The sequence below is a fragment of the Cupressus sempervirens genome, chromosome 5, assembly GCF_028749045.1.
Source record: "Cupressus sempervirens isolate cs-2001-9-10 chromosome 5, ASM2874904v1, whole genome shotgun sequence".
NCBI classification, from domain to species: domain Eukaryota; kingdom Viridiplantae; phylum Streptophyta; class Pinopsida; order Cupressales; family Cupressaceae; genus Cupressus; species Cupressus sempervirens.
Window position 1 is genome coordinate 609,085,071 of NC_143122.1, and position 19,482 is coordinate 609,104,552.

The 19,482-nt window shown below is 33.1% G+C and overlaps 1 protein-coding gene across 1 annotated transcript; it reads left to right on the forward strand.

Moving 5' to 3' along the window:
* The first annotated feature begins 9,389 nt into the window (after positions 1–9,389).
* Positions 9,390–12,493, forward strand: LOC149557365 (ribonucleoside-diphosphate reductase small chain-like). Its single transcript, XM_089832038.1, has 10 exons — positions 9,390–9,511; positions 9,821–9,955; positions 10,629–10,789; positions 10,936–10,984; positions 11,132–11,258; positions 11,340–11,405; positions 11,490–11,606; positions 11,692–11,854; positions 11,967–12,037; positions 12,129–12,493. Exons 2-10 carry the CDS (start codon positions 9,835–9,837, stop codon positions 12,241–12,243), a joined length of 990 nt encoding a protein of 329 aa, XP_089688164.1. The 5' UTR covers positions 9,390–9,511; positions 9,821–9,834; the 3' UTR covers positions 12,244–12,493.
* Positions 12,494–19,482: the final 6,989 nt, after the last annotated feature.

Here is a 19,482-nt window from a genome sequence, read left to right on the forward strand (position 1 = left end):
GGGATTCAATGATCATATATGATGACCCGTGGTTGGTGATCCTATATATAAGTAGGGTAGTGGTTATTGTTTAGAAGAGAAGGATTGGTAGAAACAATGCGAGCACTAAGCTTTGTAGATGTCTTAATTTTGAGTAATTATTTGTTGCAAGTATGCTAATGAGCATAAAGAATGTATCTAACTTGTTAGTTATTGTATATTGATAATAGTAATTGTGAATAAGGCTTATCTCTATAATATCTACATTTTCAAGATAAAATAAAGATAATCCAATAATATTTCTTCCATGGATATTCATTTCTACTTATTTGTTTGGTTATTTCCATTGTAGCATCTCTATCTACAAGGTTTCGAAATCTCCTTTGGAGATTCTTTGTCCTTGATTGCATTGAGTTTTATCAAAGCAAGCTTATGTAGCAAGTGAAAATAAACACTTCGAATCTAGTATCCAACTTGAAATCCTTTTTGTTGTGGAGAGAAAAAAGTTGAGGATCTGATGTAAACTAATTGAACTTTAGTGCAAGGTGGCAAAAGAAGGATTGGTTGTTGGTAAAAAACAACACACTAAATCTTGGAAGAATCAAATATCAAACTTGTGAACCTAGTTATGGGGCGACAAAATATTGGATCTGACCTACAATTATTGAAGGTTGGATGAGGCAGATTGGTTAGTTGATAAACTTGACAATTTTTTCTAAGTGTTGAACAAACCTAGTTGCTTGAGGTTGATTTTTGGTGTTGGTAGATTATTGGATTGAAATAGGAAAACTAAGTAAACTTGTGATCATACCATTAAAATAAGGAAGTTTAATATTGATATCTTTACAAAAAAATCCAGCTAGAAGGATGAACCCTTGAAGTTTAGAGCATATATAGAAGAATCAAACATCAGATGATAACTAAAAAGTATCATTGTCCTTATGGGATAAGTTGGTTTCAAGATGATCACACGGTTAGGGTGAAATAAGAATGTTGGTTTAAGTTTGATATTTTTCCATACTAGTATTAATTATTGTGTGATGTTGTAGACATGAGACTCTGTCGTGTTTTATTAGGAAGACCTTGGTAGAGTGTGTGGATTATTATCATTGAAGGAATGTAGTTTCTATAGTTAAGATGGTAAGCAATTCACTTGATATCATTTCAATGAGGAAGGAATAAAAGCTTAGAATTTAAGAACAGTTAGGACATAAACCTTGGGAGATCAAACAACTATGGATTATAAGGTGATGGATTTATAATAAGTGGCTAATAAGGTTTACGAGGTTGTATAGTTTTTGAAGATCTTATTAGAGAGAGGTAAATGAAAAAATTTAAAGACTTGCATTTTTTAGAACTTTTTAACACATCTTCATGAGAGAGAGATTTAAAGATATCAATAGGTGAAAAGAATACCATGGTATCAAATGAAAAATACAATATTGTAAGGAATTCAAAGATGGAGAATTCACCAAAGGATTTCAGAGGTGAAGGTAAATAACCGAAGCATCAATTGATGGTTAACAGTAAGGATTATTATGGAATAAAGGCACAAAATAGAAAGCATGGAACCTGTAGTGGAGTAGTGTTCAATACAGGCACATGTGGAAATCAACATAGTTTTAAAGGTGATAAGAGTAGTCATTTGTAGAACATGTACCATGCAAGTAAGGGATCCATCATTGGTTGATGGAATATAAATTATATGTCTAATAGTTTGGGTGAAGAAGACAAGTGGGTGAAGAATGAGAATGGGATTCATGTCCTAAACCTGGTTAAATATTCACAAGTTTATTGTATGGAATATTCTCAAGTTATTTGGGGTGTTTGTGGTAGGAGCATTCTTGGGTCATTGACAATCTTGCATCAACCAATTTTTTTTTGTTTTTGTTTGCTACTTCTAGTTCATTTGGATAATTTTCCTATTGTTATGGTAAACAATCGATCCATTTGGATCACTATCTCACACAATCCTTATGATGCAATGTAAGCATCATGAAGAACCTATGTCTAGCTTTGAAGCTTGTTATGATATTTTTGTATGAAGTTGTCTTATGTTTGGTCCAATCCTGTTATGACCTTTTTTTCTAATTATCATTATGGTGACTTGCAACTTCCAATGAAGACTCACGACATGTAATACTTAATGGTGCATTTTTCTATGCCGAACCTTGGGTGTGTTTTCATGACATGATGTACCAATTTTGGATGTTCTTGTGGATTTAGGTCCTGACCTACCTATTTATAATGTATCCTTTTATGTTGGGATTTATTGATCAAATAATATGATATTTATTAATGCGATCAGATTTCCACAATCCATGATAGTTAAGGTACTAAGTTTCTGGATTAGATTGTGTAAAGAATTTTTTCATCAACGTTTCGAATCAAACTATGTGATCCATCGTCAGGATGAGAGAGCAAGAGGTGTAAAACAATGTAAGTTGCAAATTTAGCATAGGCTCACCAAATAAAGGAGACCAGGAATAGAGGGATTGCACACACCCCAAAGCAAGAAAAATAAAATAAAATAAAGACAAAAATAGGGGAGCAGACTAAACCAATGATATCAACAATGATACAAAATAGAAGCACAAATGGAAGATAACAAAGTTAATAATTTTTCTTGCTTTGGGGCATGTGTAGTCCCTCTCTTCCTAGTCTCCTTTATTTGGTGAGCCTGTGCTAAATCTGCAACTTACATTGTTTTACACCTCTTGCTCTCTCATCCTGACGATGGATCACGTAGTGTGATTCAAAACCTTGATGAAAAAAATCTTTACACAATCTAATCCAGAAACTTAGTACCATAACTATCATGGAGTGTGGAAATTTGATCAAATTTGTCTTTCTCTTTTGAGTCTATATTATCTTTTGGGCAGGTAACAAAGTGGATGCTAAGCAAGGATCAAGGCAAGACCATGGGAAACTACTTAGGAATCATGATTATTGCAAATAGAAGATTGTGATATAAAATTCTCTGCTGCTACATTCAAATTGCAATAAGGACAAGTTTAATTCTCATATCTAACACAAGTGTCCCTTTTTCCAATGACTTATCATGACTAGTTATGCTTAACAAATGAAGTATTAGAATTTATTAGTTTCTTTTAATATTTAATATTTAATATCTATTTCTATTTTTAGCTAGCTTTGTAGTGTTTTCTATTATTAGTCATTTATGAATTTTATTTATTATTTTATTTAAGTCTTCTATTCAAATTGGTCAAATTGGTCTTTCTCTTTTGAGATATTTGATTGGTGATCTTGTCTATAAGTAGGGTAGTGGTTCTTGTTAAGGAGATAAGGATAGTTAGACAAAACATGAGCACTAGAGTATGTAGAATTTATCTGAATTTTGAGGAGTGATCTATTTCAAGTATGTTGATGGAGAGAAATAATTATGTTGATGAAGAGAAAGAATGTATCTAACTTGTTAGTTATTGTATATTGATATCAGTAATTGGGAATAAGGCTTATCTCTATAATATCTACATTTTAAGGATAAAATAAAGATAATCCAATGATATATCTTCCATGGATATTTGTTTCCACTTATTTGTTTAGGTATTTCCATTGTAGCATCTCTAGCTACAAGGTTTGGGAATCTCCTTTGGAGATTCTTTATCCTTGATTGCATTAAGTTGTATCAAAGCAAGGTTATACATCAAGGAAAAATAAGCACTTGGAATCTAGTTTCCAACTTGAAATCCTTGTTGTTGTGGAGAGGCAAGAGTTGAGGATCTTATGTAAACCAATTAAACATTAGTGTAAGGTGGCAAGAGAAGAATTGGTTACTAGTTAAAAACAAAACACTAATCTTGGAAGAATCAAATATCAAACTTGTGGATCTAGTTATGGGGCAACAAAGTATTGGATCTGACCTACAATTATTGGAGGTTGGATGAGGGAGATTGGTTAGTTGACAAAGTTGATAGTTTTTTCTAGGTGATGAACAAACCTAGTTGCTTGAGGTTGATTGTTGGTATTGGTAGATTATTGGATTGAAATAGGAAAATTAAGTGAACCTGTGATTATACCATTAAATCTAAGGAAGTTTAATAGTGGCATCTTTATAAAAATCCACATTGAAGGATGAACCCTTAAAGTTTAGAGCATATGATAGAGGAATTCAAACATCAGATGAGAGCGAAATTTCAAAATTTCCTGACTAGGGTTGGGAGAAATCCTGAAGTTGAAGATGGATTTGAATAGTAAGTTGAAGATATAAAGATCAAACAAAAGTTGAGATACCTATAGAAGAGATAGATACTATTGATGACTATGGAATAGATGGATATGAGTAATGGACTTTATGTTTCTAACTTTCTTGGTTCACTACATCTCGAGGATTTGATAGATTAGATCAATGAGCTAGAAGATTACTTTGAGCTTGAATATATAAGGATCTGCAAAGGGTTTGGTTTGAACAAACTATGTTAAAAGGTCATGTTACCTTACAGGGGAAACAATTGGAGAAAGATAAGAAAAGATAACTAGATGGAGAGTTGTGGTTTCTAGACTTAAATCCAAGTTCATAATGAAATATATTATAAATTGGACTTGTTTAAGAAGTTGTAGAACTTGAAGAAAAAGTATTTGATAGTTAAAGAGCACACCAAATAATTATATAAGATAACCATGAGATATAAGCATCAGGAAGCATCCAACAAAAAGTTTGTGAGGTATGTCAATGGTTTAAGACTAAATATTAAAGATGAATTAAGTATATTGAGGCTTAGTAAAATTGAAGATGCCTATCAGTATGCTCTGAAAGTAGAAAATAAGGAAATTTATACATAGGGTTAAGGATAAACCTATTGGTGACAAAGCAGAGATAAAATTGGAATTGAAGATGAACTTGACTAGAATATTCATGAAAGGGGTAATAGAAATAAAAAGTTTGAAGGAAATTGTTTCAAATGTGGTAATTTTGATCACAAGGCTTACTAATGTTTGATTGGTTCAAGTAGATAAAGATAGAACCTTGTGGAACACAAGGAGAAAGTAAGACCTTGTTGAGAAGGAAGCCACACCTAGAATGGGAGAATTTATGGTGTTTAATAGAATCATGTTAATTAGAAAGTCCTATATAGAGGAGGTAATTATTCTAAACTATTTGCAAATCAAAATGGATTATGGTAACATTGATAACCTTGTATCTAAGGAAATGGTACAAAATATTGGACTTAGGAGACTTGAGTATCGTTGTCCTTATGGGATAAGTTGGTTTCAAGATGATCACATGGTTAAGGAGAAATAAGACTGTTGGTTTAAGTTTAATATTTTTCCATACCCATATTAATTATTATGTGATGTTTTAGACATGAGGCTCTATCATGTTTTGTTGGGAATACCTTGATAGTATGTGTGGATTATTATCATTGAAGGAATGTAGTTTCTATAGTTAAGATGGTAGGCAATTCACTTGATATCATTTCAATGAGGAAGGAATAAAAGATTAGAATTTAAGAATGTTTAGGACATCAATCTTAAGAGGTCAAACAAATGTGGATTAGAAAGTGATGGATTTATAATAAGTAGTTGATAAGGTTTATGAGGTTGTATAGTTTTTGAAGATCTCATTAGACGAAGGTAAACTAAAACATTTAAAGACTTGCATTTTTTAGAACTTTTTACCACATCTTCATGAGACTGAGATTGAAAAAATACCAAGAGTTGAAAAGAATACCATGGTATCAAATGAGCAATACAATATTTTAAGGAATTCAAAGATGGAGAATCCACCAAAGGATTTTAGAGGTGAAGGTAAATAACTAAAGCATCAATTGATGGTTAACAATAAGGACTATTATGGAATAAAGACACAAAATATAAGTCATGGAAACTGTAGCACAACAATATTGAATACAGACACATGTGGAAATCAACATATCTTTAAAGGTGATAAGAGTAGTCATATGTAGAACATATACCATGCAAGTGAGGGATCCATCATTAGTTGAGGGAATATAAATTATATGTACACCAGTTTAGGTGAAGAAGACAAGTGAGTGAAGAATGAGCATGGGATTCATGTCCTAAACCTGGTTTAATATTCACAAGTTTATCTTATGGAATATTCTAAAGTTATTTGGGGTGTTTGTGGTAGGAACATCCTTGGGTCATTGACAATCTTGCATCAAACAAAAGGTTTCCAATTTTGTTTTCTATTTCTAGTTCATTTGGATAATTTCCTATTTCTTTGGTAAACAATCAATCCATTTGGCTCACTATCTTATGCGATCCTTATGGCGTGGTGTAAGCATTACGAAGAACCTATGTCTAGGTTTGAAGCTTGTTATGATATTTTTGGATGAAGTTGTCTTATGCTTGGTCCAATCCTATTGTGACCTTTTTCTTCTAATGGCCAATGTGGTGAATTACAACTTCCAATGAAGACTCATGACATGTGATACTCAATGGTGCATTGTTCTATGTTGAACCTCTTGTATGTTTTCATGACACAATGTACCAATTTTGGATGTTTTTATGATTTAGGTCCTAACCTACCTATTTTTAGTGTATTCTTTATGTTGGGATTTACTGATCAAATAATATAATATTTGATTGGTGATCTTGTATATAAGCAGGGTAGTGGTTCTTGTTAAGGAGATAAGGATAGTTAGACACAACATGAGCACCAAGGTTTGTAGAATTTGTCTTATATTTTAGGAATGATTAGCTATTTAACTGTGTTGACAAGGTCAATGAACATATCTTACGTGTTAGCAATTGTATATCGATAATGATGATTGGGAACAAGGCTTATTTATATAATATGCATTTGCAAGCCAACTTGGTGATAATCTAGTGATATTTCTTCCATATATGTTCATCTTTACTTGTTTCTCTAGGCACTTCTGTTATAGAATCTCTAGTCACAATGATTGACATTTCCTTCAGAGAGTCTTTGTCCTCGATTGGAAAAAACACAATTTATACCTCCCAAATCAATTATAAGAAATCACAAATGATTCAAATGGAAATTGAGTGAGTGTTGATAAACTCCTACGTCATAAAGAGGGGAAAACCAAAATGAAGAGGAAAAATATAAGACCCAATAGATTTAGATGAAACCTTCAACAAAGTGGAGCAATCTTGACACACATCCAATGAGCCAATTACCAAAAACTATTGCAAGTGAATCAAAGCCAACAAGCAAAAAGACAATTCTCTCCAATGAAAAATGGGATAAAATCCAAATTTGACTAAATTAAAGGTGAGGAAAAAAAATATTTTTCCCTAATGAAAAGATCACTTCAAATATTAAGTCCAAACTATATAATTTCTCAAAAATCCACTAGATAAAAATAATCCAACTCCAATTAAGTGAATTCAAGTATAAAAGATTTGTCGATAAATAAAAATAACTCCAACTATAAAAATTAACATGTGAATCAAAACTCCTCTTCACTAACTGTGAAAACTCTAAGTGCATAGACACAATATTGGTATGCTCAAAATGCACATGAAAATCTAGAGAAACTGTCTCCTACACTACTATCAGAGAAAAGATATGCTCAACCCTGTAACTTGAGCAAACTGATGTCGAGTACTTATTCACTAGAACATACAAACATCAAGTGTAACTACTCACAATATAAATAGCTAAAGTAACACTAAATAATCAAGTATGCCTAATGGAATAATGACTCTCTACTAATGTGGTCAATCATATGCAATACAATGTTGTGACATTGGGCATTCCATATTTAATGTACATAATTATTTAAATTAACATTAAAATATTTAAATAATCAGTTACAATAATACAAACATATTTTGGTGAAAACACTAAATGGAATACCCATCAACAATACTGTCACAATATAATAGGAAATTAGAGATAATCATCATAAAACATAATCCAATAATTTTGAATACAAAATGCACCAAATAGATCTTGAAAACAACATCATGCATATATATGCTCAAAAGAGTAAACCACAACATTGTTGTGATGTGGAGTCTTGTTAGACTTAGAGTTCGATGTAGTTCCTCCCCCCCACCTAGATTATTACTATGGGGGTTTGGGGATAACACCTTAGGTGCGATCCCTATCGTAGTATAGGGTGGGATCGAGAGGCAATTTCCTCGTGGGGGTTTTTGGGGGTAGTGCTCCTAAAGCCAAAAATGAATTGACTATTGTAAAGGGATTGGCTGAATTTTTTCCCTTCTATTATACAACTAATTCTAGCCCTAATTTTTAAAGCATTAAAAGGTTGTATAAGATGGCTTAGGTTTAGGGATTTCATAATGCGTGATGATATTGTAGCTTCTTGCGATGATATTAAGCTGTAAGGGATTGCATATTGTAATAGCTAGATAATAATAATATTGGACTTGCTGTTGGTGGACGTAGCCCAGGGATTGGATGAACCACGTTAAATCTTTGTGTCTTGTGTTATCTTCTGTGCAACTTATTATTTTCTGATATTGGTTATATTTGCATGTATTTGTTATTTCTGTCTGTGGTTGATCCTAACAAACATTACCTAACATCTAAATCAACCATAATATCGGTATAGCCAAAATAGAATATTGTAATAAAATGTATTACATGATGCAGTGTCAAATAGCCATCTACTCCTCTTGCACTTAACCCCCGCTCACTCCCCTTCTCCAATTACTAATTTTAAGTGAACCCCCAAAAAAAAACTATAAGTCAATTAATATGTTTCACATGCACACATAGCCTTGAACACTTTTAAGCTCAAAATTAGTTCATCTGTACACACTACTTCGACATTTGAACATTAATATTGACAATATTGAGTGCATGATCATTAGGACATCTTTAATAGGTTTCAAATGACACTTATTATCATTAACACTTTTTAAAATTTTAAAAGATAAATTTTAAAAACTTACACTTTCAACTAATAATTTTAAATGGAAATGGTTTCAAGTGAAATAGACTAGAAGCATGGTCCTATAATATAATATATATTGGGCTGACCATGATAGATATATCGATGAATATCCTTGTATATTCATTGAAAACCTCCGTTTATGTGCTCATACAGATTAATAATTCGAAACCCCAATCCTATTATATTGAAATTTGAATTTGCTTTTTTATATAACGGTTGCTTCATGTAAAATAAAACAGAGCTTTAATGAATACATTTATGAATCGACACGGTCCCGTGACTTTGGCTTTGAAAGTTTCCCTCGGCGTGCTTGTGAAGATTGGAAATTTCAAATCTCCAAATTTTTATATTTTTGAATCTTTCACCTATCCCGCCAAACTAATCTAACCAAAATATTGGACAAGAGAGGCAAATCCGCCGCCCTATTTTGAAATTGAAATCCGAGATCCAATCACGACCCTTGGATTGAAACGTCGGGCACCCCCAATTTCTGCCTTCTGATCGATATATAGAGACCTTATTCCTTCAAGTTCTATGTGAACTAATCGAAGAAAACTGGTTTGGTTTGGCAGATCAAAATATCAGTTGCCAGAGGAGTTCTATCTGGTTTTCCTGTCTGATCTTTTCGCGATCTTCGTTTGTTTCTTTAAAAAAAGGTACATTTTAATCCAGAGCGTGGCATGTTATAGATTTTACATTTCTCTTAGAAAATACTATAGCTATTTTTCAAGTTCTCAATAGAGCAGCTTCACTCATACCAGGCAAACAAGTTTTCCATGTTTTCTGGTTTTGTTCAAGTAATCTGATCACTGTTCTCCTCGATCAGAAATGCCCTTATGAAAATGCTGCATACGATTATATAAGTTGTAAAATAGCAATGGTTATTTATTCAAATGGAATGTTGTTTTCCACTCCTGTTTTTGACGAATTAATGTTATTTGTCATGCTGGTTTTGTTTCAAACAGATCGATTATCAATTATGGCTTTGAAAGCTGAGGAGCCTCTTTTGGCAGATAACCCTCAGAGGTTTTGTATGTTTCCAATCAAGTATCCCGAGATCTGGGAGATGTACAAGAAGGCAGTGGCTAGCTTTTGGACTGGTAAGGGTTTGCGTATTCTCAAGTTTTTTAGCTCTTTCACTCTGGATTGTGAGATTTGGCATTTTAAATATTCTGGCGGGTAATGGGCTTCCACTGTTGGCGTTTAGGCTATTTAAACAATATTCTTTATATGTTGTATTGATATCAGGTTTTGCCTTGAACTTGCCATGGCTCTTGCCAAATTCAAGACATATTATTAAATTAGGCATAAAATCACTTAGTTTCCTTATTAAGGACCTCTATCAATTTCATCAGTGCGCACAGAAATTGGGAAATGATGAATACTTTTCGTTCAGTTTGTCATAACGATTCTCTTATCTGTTCTTGCGATGCTCTGTTACTGTGATCTTTTTGATGTCCATAACATGTTTGATTTGTATGTGACTAGTTTCAAATCGTTTAGAACTTGAATGCCTGAAACTGATTAAATGGTTTAAACTTGATTGAATTAAGTGAACCTGCCTTTGAATGAGTGGTATTTTGGCCGAACTTGATAATTCCCCTGCTCCCTGTTCCTGTGTCTCCCCTTTTCATTACGTATTTCGCTCATTTTTATTTATTGAATTCAAACTGTACTAAATTGCGATTTGTTTATATATTAATTGGGCTGAGAGTAATGATTGAAACCCATGGGTAAAGGTATACTGAGGCATTTGATCTCTCTTATTTGCAGCTGAGGAAGTTGATCTATCAGAGGATAATAATCACTGGGAAAGACTGTCCTCTGATGAGAAGCATTTCATAACCTACGTTTTGGCTTTCTTTGCTGCTTCTGATGGCATTGTTTTGGAGAATTTGGCTGGTCGCTTCATGAAAGAAGTTCAAGTTCCTGAGGTAAGATTAATGGATGTATGCTATTTGTCTATTTCGAGGCACTGCAAGAAGTAGCAAGTTAGCTGTCTAGGGTTTTTCACTTTTTCCTTATTTGAATGAGTCATAATCTTAACAAAGCATTGATGGATAATTGTTGTGGTCTGCAGGCGCGCGCGTTTTATGGTTTTCAAATTGCAATAGAGAATATCCATTCAGGTACCTTTTTGTGCATGGCTTTTGTGTTCATTTCTATCTGTGCATTTTCAACTTGTTATCAATTTTATGTTGTTAGCATTGTGTTCGTGACACCTTGAGGTAACATGGGGGTGTAGTCTGATGATTGATGCAATTTGTTTTTGGCAGAAATGTACAGTCTTCTACTAGAGTCTTACATTAAGGACTCCAAGCAGAAATCCCATTTGTTCAATGCCATTGAAACTATTCCTTGCGTGACAAGGAAAGCGGATTGGGCTCTTAAATGGATTGATAGGTGATTATGCGGTTTCTTTTCTCTTTTAAATTTGCTCTGTTTTGAAGTGGTGGTTATTCTTACAATGAATTTCTTTGGCAGCTCTGAAAGTTTTTCTGAAAGGATTCTAGCATTTGCCTGTGTCGAGGGTATTTTCTTCTCTGGAAGGTGGATTTTTTTACCCTTTTGTAATTCATCCATTTGTGATTTATATTTCTGGGTAGTATAACATCTATCAGTTTTGCCTTGCAGCTTTTGTGCAATATTTTGGTTGAAGAAGAGGGGGCTGATGCCAGGCTTAACTTTTTCAAATGAGCTCATTTCAAGGGATGAAGGTCTTCATTGTGACTTTGCTTGTTTACTCTACAGGTATGAGATCATGTTCTCATTTTTTGCAACTATAATTCCTGTAGGATTATTGTCAAGTGTATTGATTGTAGTCTTTTATGTATAGTTTGTTGGAAAACAAGCTCAGTGAGGACAGGGTGAAGGAAATAGTGTGTGAATCTGTTGATATTGAAAGGGAGTTTATATGTGATGCACTTCCTTGTGATCTTGTGGGGATGAATGCTAACCTTATGGCTGAATACATTGAATTTGTTGCTGATCGATTGTTGGTATGTACTCTATTGGAACCATTTTCCCTTGTACACAATATTGATTAATCTTCTGCTTAAAGGAATGTTGTTTTTGGGTGTTAACACTATGAAACATTTTGTCCATTCTCAGGTTGCACTAGGCTGTACTAAAGTTTATAATGTGCAAAATCCATTTGATTGGATGGAGTTGATTTCCCTCCAGTAAGTATCTGTAGTATCTATATGCTTGTTTTTAATCGTGTTTGATAATAAATTTGTCAATCTGATTTGGATTTGTTATATGCTTTTGCAGAGGAAAGACCAACTTCTTTGAAAAAAGGGTTGGTGAATACCAGAAGGCCTCTGTTATGTCAAGTTTGACCAACACTGAAGGACATCATGTATTTAGGTTGGATGAAGACTTTTGAGCCATTGCATCAAAGTCTTTGTTGACACAATTTGATGAAGAGCCTCCTTTCTCAGTTATTGTATTGATGGCCCCCATGATGTGGGGGTATGGTTGGGGATGTTTCTCTTTGCCTTTTGTGCAAGGCACTGCATCATTTCCTCTTGAATTAGAGTCTGCTTGATGGCCACTGTTTCTTAGTGATTGCATGTATAATTTATTTGTAAGGCCAATTTGCAATAATTTGAAGTTTTACATATATTGTTGCGTTTGATCAGAAGTCTCTAAATGGAAAGTTAACTTGTCTTTGACTTGTAAGAAATCAAAGGCAGGTTTGATATATTGATGACCTCTACTGGATTTTTTCCCTTAAAAAACATTGTAAATAAATGAATTGCTTATAGAACCTTACATCTCAATTAAAAGATTGCATTAGAATTTGAAATGTTGGATACTACATAGCCACAAATAAATAAATAGATAAATAATGAAGTTACAAGTTCAACAATTTGATAGTTTTATGGAAGAGGAGAAGAGTACTGCACTACAAATAAATTATAGCAACATGCCTTTCTTTCTCTTTGAAAGGCCATATTAGGGGTTATAAGTGATGGTGTTGGTGATTGACTTGTGCTTCCACCTTTAGAGAAGGAATTGACATCATAGAGTTTTGATAAGAATAAATATGGCAAAGGTATGAAGTTTGGGCTGCCATTCTAGTCATTGATGGGAAGGTTTATTTTTACTTTAAAGAGATCAAAAGTGTGAGTATTGACATAGAATTATTATTTTTGATTGTAGTAGGGAAAGTTATAAAATTCACACTTTTAAACTAGATGGAAGTTGTTTGGTCTATTTAGATGATTACCATATAAGTATGTGAGTTGGGTATATGTGATAATGGGATTACAGAGTAGTTGTTTGAAAGGATTAGAGATAGACATAAAAAAGTGTTATGATTCTTAAATGGTACATTATTAGGAAAAATCATAAAGTGATTCCCATGGAATGATAACAATATTAATTAAGGTGACATTGATTATGTGATTTTGTAATAAGGTTATCTTGTTAAACATGAAATTATAACATCAATTAAGGTGACATTGGTTAGGTGATTTTGTAGTAAGGTTAACTTCCTAAACAAGGTGTACTATTGATAGGCTAATTGCTTTAGTATTTATACGTTGAAATATAATAAACTATTTCAACATTTTACCATAATCTTTTCCTCCAAAGATAATTTTGTTAACATGCACAACAAAAAATAAAATTTTGTCTATTTTAACTTTGAAGTATAGGTTGTTGTCAACCCAACCTTTCTTAAATTCTTGATTGATCAAAACCATATATCTAACTTTCCATAGCATGCCTTGGGTGCTTGGTTTAATTCATAAAATGCCTTTAATCTATAAATTGCATTTGGATTTGCCTTTGATCTAAAACCTTTCAATTGTTGAATGTGAATCTCTTTCTTTAGCTCACCAATCAAAAATGCCAATTGGACATCTATTTGATAAACTTTAAAACCTACATTCTTGCAACAAGTGCACAAGTTTCACCAACATAAATTGCTTCAATCTACGAATAACCTTTGCATACAAGTCTAGCTTTGTTCCCACCAACTTTTCTATTCTCATCCAACTTATTCTTGAAAACCCAATTAGTTCTAATTACATTCTCCCCTTTTTGTATGGAAATAGTTTCCAAGTCTAACCCTTCTTAGTTTGACTTATCTATTCTTTCATTTCTCCTATCCAACTCTAACCATTACATGCTTCTACAAAATTTAGTTCAACCTTTGAAGGTAAACAATACAAAGCATATTCTTTCATAGCCTTACTTCTAGTAACTATCACTTATATTATATTTCTTGGAATGACATCCCATTATATATTGTGGTGTCTAACTAGTAGAAATAGGTGTTGATATGGAATCTTCTTCTCCCTTCTCATTATTTTCTTAATTTTCCTCTATATTTGATCCATATCAAAAAATTTTCTATGGTTTCTTCTAAACATCTTAATCAAATCTCATATTTACACTTTCTACAACTTTGTTTGTCCTTTTGTTGTAACATTGATACACTTTACTTCTAGTAGAGTAACCTAGAAATATAACTTTATTAGATCTTTTATTAAATTTACCCAAATTGAACTTTCAAACACTTTGAACACTTTAGATTTAAACATTTAATAGCTTGGTCTCTATAGTAAATAATTAATAACATAGGCTTGTAGTTCCTTGTCTTAATAATAACAAACTTGCAGAATGTAAAACATTAACAATAAAACATCTTAGATAATATCACACAAGTATGATACTAGGACTTAACATGGAAACCCAATTTGGGAAAAACCACCAGTAACATGTCACAATTTTCTCTCTTTTGAAGTGATCTTTGTTAGGAGCCAACCTTGTTAAGGGTTACTAAACACATTGTTAAATATGATGTTGCTAAAGGATTTAATCACCCTATTAGGAGTGGTTTTGTCAGATGACTTAAGAACATTTTATTAGAATGCCACCTTGATTAAAGGATTTACATATGATTGTTTGGTCAACCTTGATTAAAAGATTTCAAAATTGATACAATGGTTAGAAAGAAATAATAGGTCGATTTGATAAATATAACTCACTTCGCAAATATAAATCATAATTTGGTTCATATGTTGATCCATTGACTAGACTTCATTGTCATCTTTGTCTTTGATCTTCTTGGCAACCCTTCAAGTAATCATACTTCACCTCTTCACAATGCTTTTCAACCTTCTACTCAAATTTTCCAATCAGTAGCATTAACAACTGCTCCAACCACATTAGGTTAGCCCTTACACCTTAAAAAGGTAATTCTAATATTTTTATGCTCAAACATCACTATAGATAGGTTTCGTCATCGAATCCTTCCATTATTTCATTTCCTCTTTTCTCTTCTAGAAACTTCTTCAAACTTCTCCTTTAATTCTTGCATAGAAATGCTCAAACACGATTTCCCCTTGAATTAAATACTCTAGATCATCCATCCTTACCTTCAACACACTTTACATATTTCAAGAAATCAATTGTCAGCTGGAAATCATGATTTCGTCATAATTTGTCATATGTTGTCCCTCAACCAACACTATGTTTTGACACTCGATCATCATTGAATTACTTGGTTACTACTAACTGTTCAGTTCAACATATTTACTGACACCCGGTCAAATTAATGCTTGGTTGACACTATATTTTGCTTGGCTTATACTATACTTGTAATTGCTTTGAGCATCTCCCTCTGTGTTCAGTATTAGATATTCATTGATGTCCTTAGTTTCATTCTTATTCTCATCTCTGTGTCCAACAATCTCCCTTTTTGATTTTTATTTTGATTCTCATCCATGCAGCTCTAATATGCAACATATAAACTTCCTCTATCGTATTAGATCATGAAATTGATCAACTTCCTCTTGAATTGCTGGCAACACCTTACATATATTCTCCCTCTTTGCAACATCTCCTTAACTCCATGAATAAATGTATATTATCTCCCTCTTTCATGTATGCCTTCTCTTCATCATTCTTATTACTACATAGGTAACTCTCCATAATCTCCCTCTTTCATGTATGACTTCTTTTCATCTTTCTTATTACTACGTAGGTAACTCTTCATAATCTCCCTCTTTGACAACAATGCCAAAGACACTTCATCTATCTCATACATCTTTATTATGTAGATATCTTCATATCAGTACTTATGAATCTTATTCACCTGTTGGATACAATCATTCAATTGTATGTTGTCTTTGATGTTACACAAATGTCAAGTTTATACCGAGCAATTATTGTATGTTAAGCTCACTTAAGAGTCAAGGGAAGTTGTAGTGTATGACGGGCATTTCAATGCTAACCAAGTTCAGTGCTAGTGTTAATCGAGCTCACTCGGCTACCAAAGGGAGTTTGCAGGAAGACAATGTCTACCGAGTTCACTTGGTTGCCAAAGAAAAGTTGACATGGAACCAGTGTTAACCAAGCTCACTCAGTTACCAAAGGAAAACTGTTTTTGAGTTAGTGTTGACTGAGTTGGGTTAGCTAACAAAGGATTTTCCTATATCAGTTTTGTTGGTTACTTTTAGTCGACTAATTGGATGAATTTCATTTGTTTGAAATTGTATTCAAGTTGACTTGACAAGGTAAAATATATAAGGACAACTTGAGGATTGAATTATGTGAAGCAGAGAAGAAGAAGCATGAGATTAAAAAGATAATTGAAGGAAGTGAATTAGGAGTTGATCAAGTCGCAAAGAACATTCTAATCAAGAAGGATCAAGTATTCAAGTTAGAATAGAAATTTGAAATTAGAAAATACAGTTTGCATCAACAATCAAGTCATTTCATTGTTACTCTCTAATAATTATAGCAATGACTCAAATATCCTAACAGAGTTAGCTTAACAACAATTTGCCAAATCCTCTAACAAGGTGGCATCTCTAGATTGAAGTGTCTAAATACCTCTAACAAGACCACTCCTAATAGGGTGAACTAAATCCTTTAACAGGGTCACACCTAACATTGTGTTTTGTAACCTTTAATAGGGTTGGCTCCTAATAGGGCTCACTTCGAAAGAGTGAAAAACAGTAACTAGTTACAACTGGTGGCTTTTCCCAAATTGGGTTTCCATGTTAAATCTTGGTGTCTCTTGTGTTCATGTTATTTGCTTTATGATTCTACAACTAAGTTAATAAAGGTTAATCACACTAAACATCTTAATAAGCAATTATTTTAGTGTTTTCTGAGTGATAATCATTCTCAGTATAAACTGAGTTACTGTATTAACTAACTATTTTAGTGCTATCTGAGTTACAACTGTATTTCAGCTCTAGCAGAGTTTGGATTTGTTTTGTACTGGGATTTGTTTTTGTGGTAATTGATTCACCCCTCCCCTCTCAGTTACTCCTCTTACATTTCCAACAATTGGTACCAGAGCTTTTGGTGCTTGCAAAGAAGGTTTCAAGGACCTAAGCTAAAGATCAAGATATCTTATAGAAGGGAGATTCCTAAGTTGAACAGAGACAACTTCCAAGCATCACAAGAACTCATGAAGTTGCATTTGGCAACAATTGGAGACTTAGGCCTGAAGTATCTAAACACCAAGTATGTGACACCTACTAGAACTATGATTGTGGAAGAAATTACATAAAAGAAGAATCATAACATTATAATGATTGAAGTTGCTTCCATTCTCAACTATGTTGAATTTGATGAGGTTAAATATTGTGCTATTGCTTATGAGATGTGGATCAAATTGAAAGCTATCTATGGAGGTGATGATAATGTAAGGAGAGCTAAGGTAGAAAGTATCAGAGGTCAATTTGATCAGATGAAGGTGAGAGAAGATGAGAACATTGCACATTACAGTGAAAGAATCAAAGCCAATGTGTGTGCAATCAGAGCCTCTAGTGGAAAATTTGAGGATGCAACAGTGGTAAGCAAGGTACTCGAAAACCCTTCTTCCTATTTATGCAATCAGAGTGTCAGCTATTCAAGAAATCACATGTGATCCTATGAATGATATAACCTTGGATGCACTAGTGGGAAGGTTGACTGCATTTGAGTTAGATAATTTTAATAATTATGTTCCTAACTCTAGTAACCTTGAGTCTACATTCCAAGCCAAGCTATCACTCAAGAAGAAAGTTGCAAAGTCTAAAAGAAAGAAGTTTGATAGCGAAGATGAAGATGGTTCTAATGATGATCTTGAAGTTATTGAAGCATTGCTTGCAAGAAGATTTTCCAAAGGAAAAGGAAAGTATAAAGGCAACATTCCTTTGATCTACTTTTCTTGTGAAGAAGTTGGTCACGTTGTTGCAATGTGTCCAAACAGAGAAGGCAAAGAAGAAAAAATGCATGACAAGTACAAAGGTAAGAAGGATTTCAAAAGCTTCAAAGACTACAAGGACAAAGGTGAGAAATCTTGTTACATGGCTAAAGATTCTTATAGTAGTGAAGAAGACGAAATGGTTTACATTGCTGTTAAAGATGAATCAAATAATGAGAATGATAAGATGATCCTTATCTTACATGTTAGTAAGAATGATACATGGATTATTAATAGTGTTTGTTCTCACCACATGACTGGTGATAAATCTAAATTTGAGCACTTGGTACACTATGATGGTGGGAATGTCAGATTTGAAAATGATGAACCTTGTTATGTAAAGAGAAAAGGTTGTATTGCACTAACCAATGATCTTAGATGTGACAATGCTTATTGGGTTGAAGGATTGAAGCATAATCTTCTTAGTGTGGCACAACTGAATAGCATTGGATTCAAGGTAGAATTCATGAATAGGAAAGCCAAATTGCTGGATGGAGATGGAAATATAGTTGGGATTGGTAATCAAACAAGAGGTAATCTATTCTACCTAGATCTAACTGTAAATTCATGTTTCATAGCTCAAGTAGAAGAAAGCTGGTTATGGCATAAAAGGTTGTGTTATGTGAATTTTGATAACTTGGTCAACATAAGCAAGAAAAAAAGGGTTAGAGACATTCCAAGCCTGAAAAAACTTGATATGGGCATGTGCAAGCACTATCAAATTGGAAAGATGAGAAAGACAAGTTTTAAAAGCAAAAACAATCATTTTGAAGAAGTCTTGGAACTGGTTCACACAAACCTTTGTGGACCTATTAGTGTAGAAAGCTATACCGGAGATAAGTACTTTATTTTGTTTGTTGATGATTATTCTAGTATGATGACAATTATTTATTTAAAGGATAAATCAAAAGCTTTTCAAAAGTTCAAATGGTATCTGTCTAGAGTTGAGAAAGAAACATGAAAGAAATTGAAATGTTTAAGATCAGATAGAAAAGGCGAATTCATCTCAAATAAATTCAATGAATTCTGCAATGAAAGAGGAATCAAAAGACAAGTATCTACACTTGGTACACTTCAATAGAATGACATTCTTGAAAGAAGGAATAGATCAACCATGGATTATGCAAGGATGCTGATGATAGAGAAGAGTGTTGCTATTAATTACTGGAAGGAAGCAATCAATACTATAGTTCATACGTTGAACCGAGTTTAATTGAAGAAGGATTCAAATCAAACACCTTTTGAATTATGGTATGGCTATAAACCTAATGTGTGTTACTTCAAAGTATTTGGAAGCAAATGTTATAATGTGAAGGAGTCAAGAAAAGGAAAATTTGATGTGAAAAGTGATGAAGGCATATTCTTGGGATACTCCAATAAGAGTAAAGCATTCAAATGTTGGAATCTATC

Excerpts from the sequence above, each read along its gene's own strand:
- LOC149557365 (XM_089832038.1), top strand. The coding sequence starts at position 9,835 with ATGGCTTTGAAAGCTGAGGAGCCTCTTTTGGCAGATAACCCTCAGAGG. Across the intron at positions 11,259-11,339 it reads GCTCTTAAATGGATTGATAG|CTCTGAAAGTTTTTCTGAAA; the intron begins GTGATTATGCGG and ends TTTCTTTGGCAG. Across the intron at positions 11,406-11,489 it reads GGTATTTTCTTCTCTGGAAG|CTTTTGTGCAATATTTTGGT; the intron begins GTGGATTTTTTT and ends TTTGCCTTGCAG.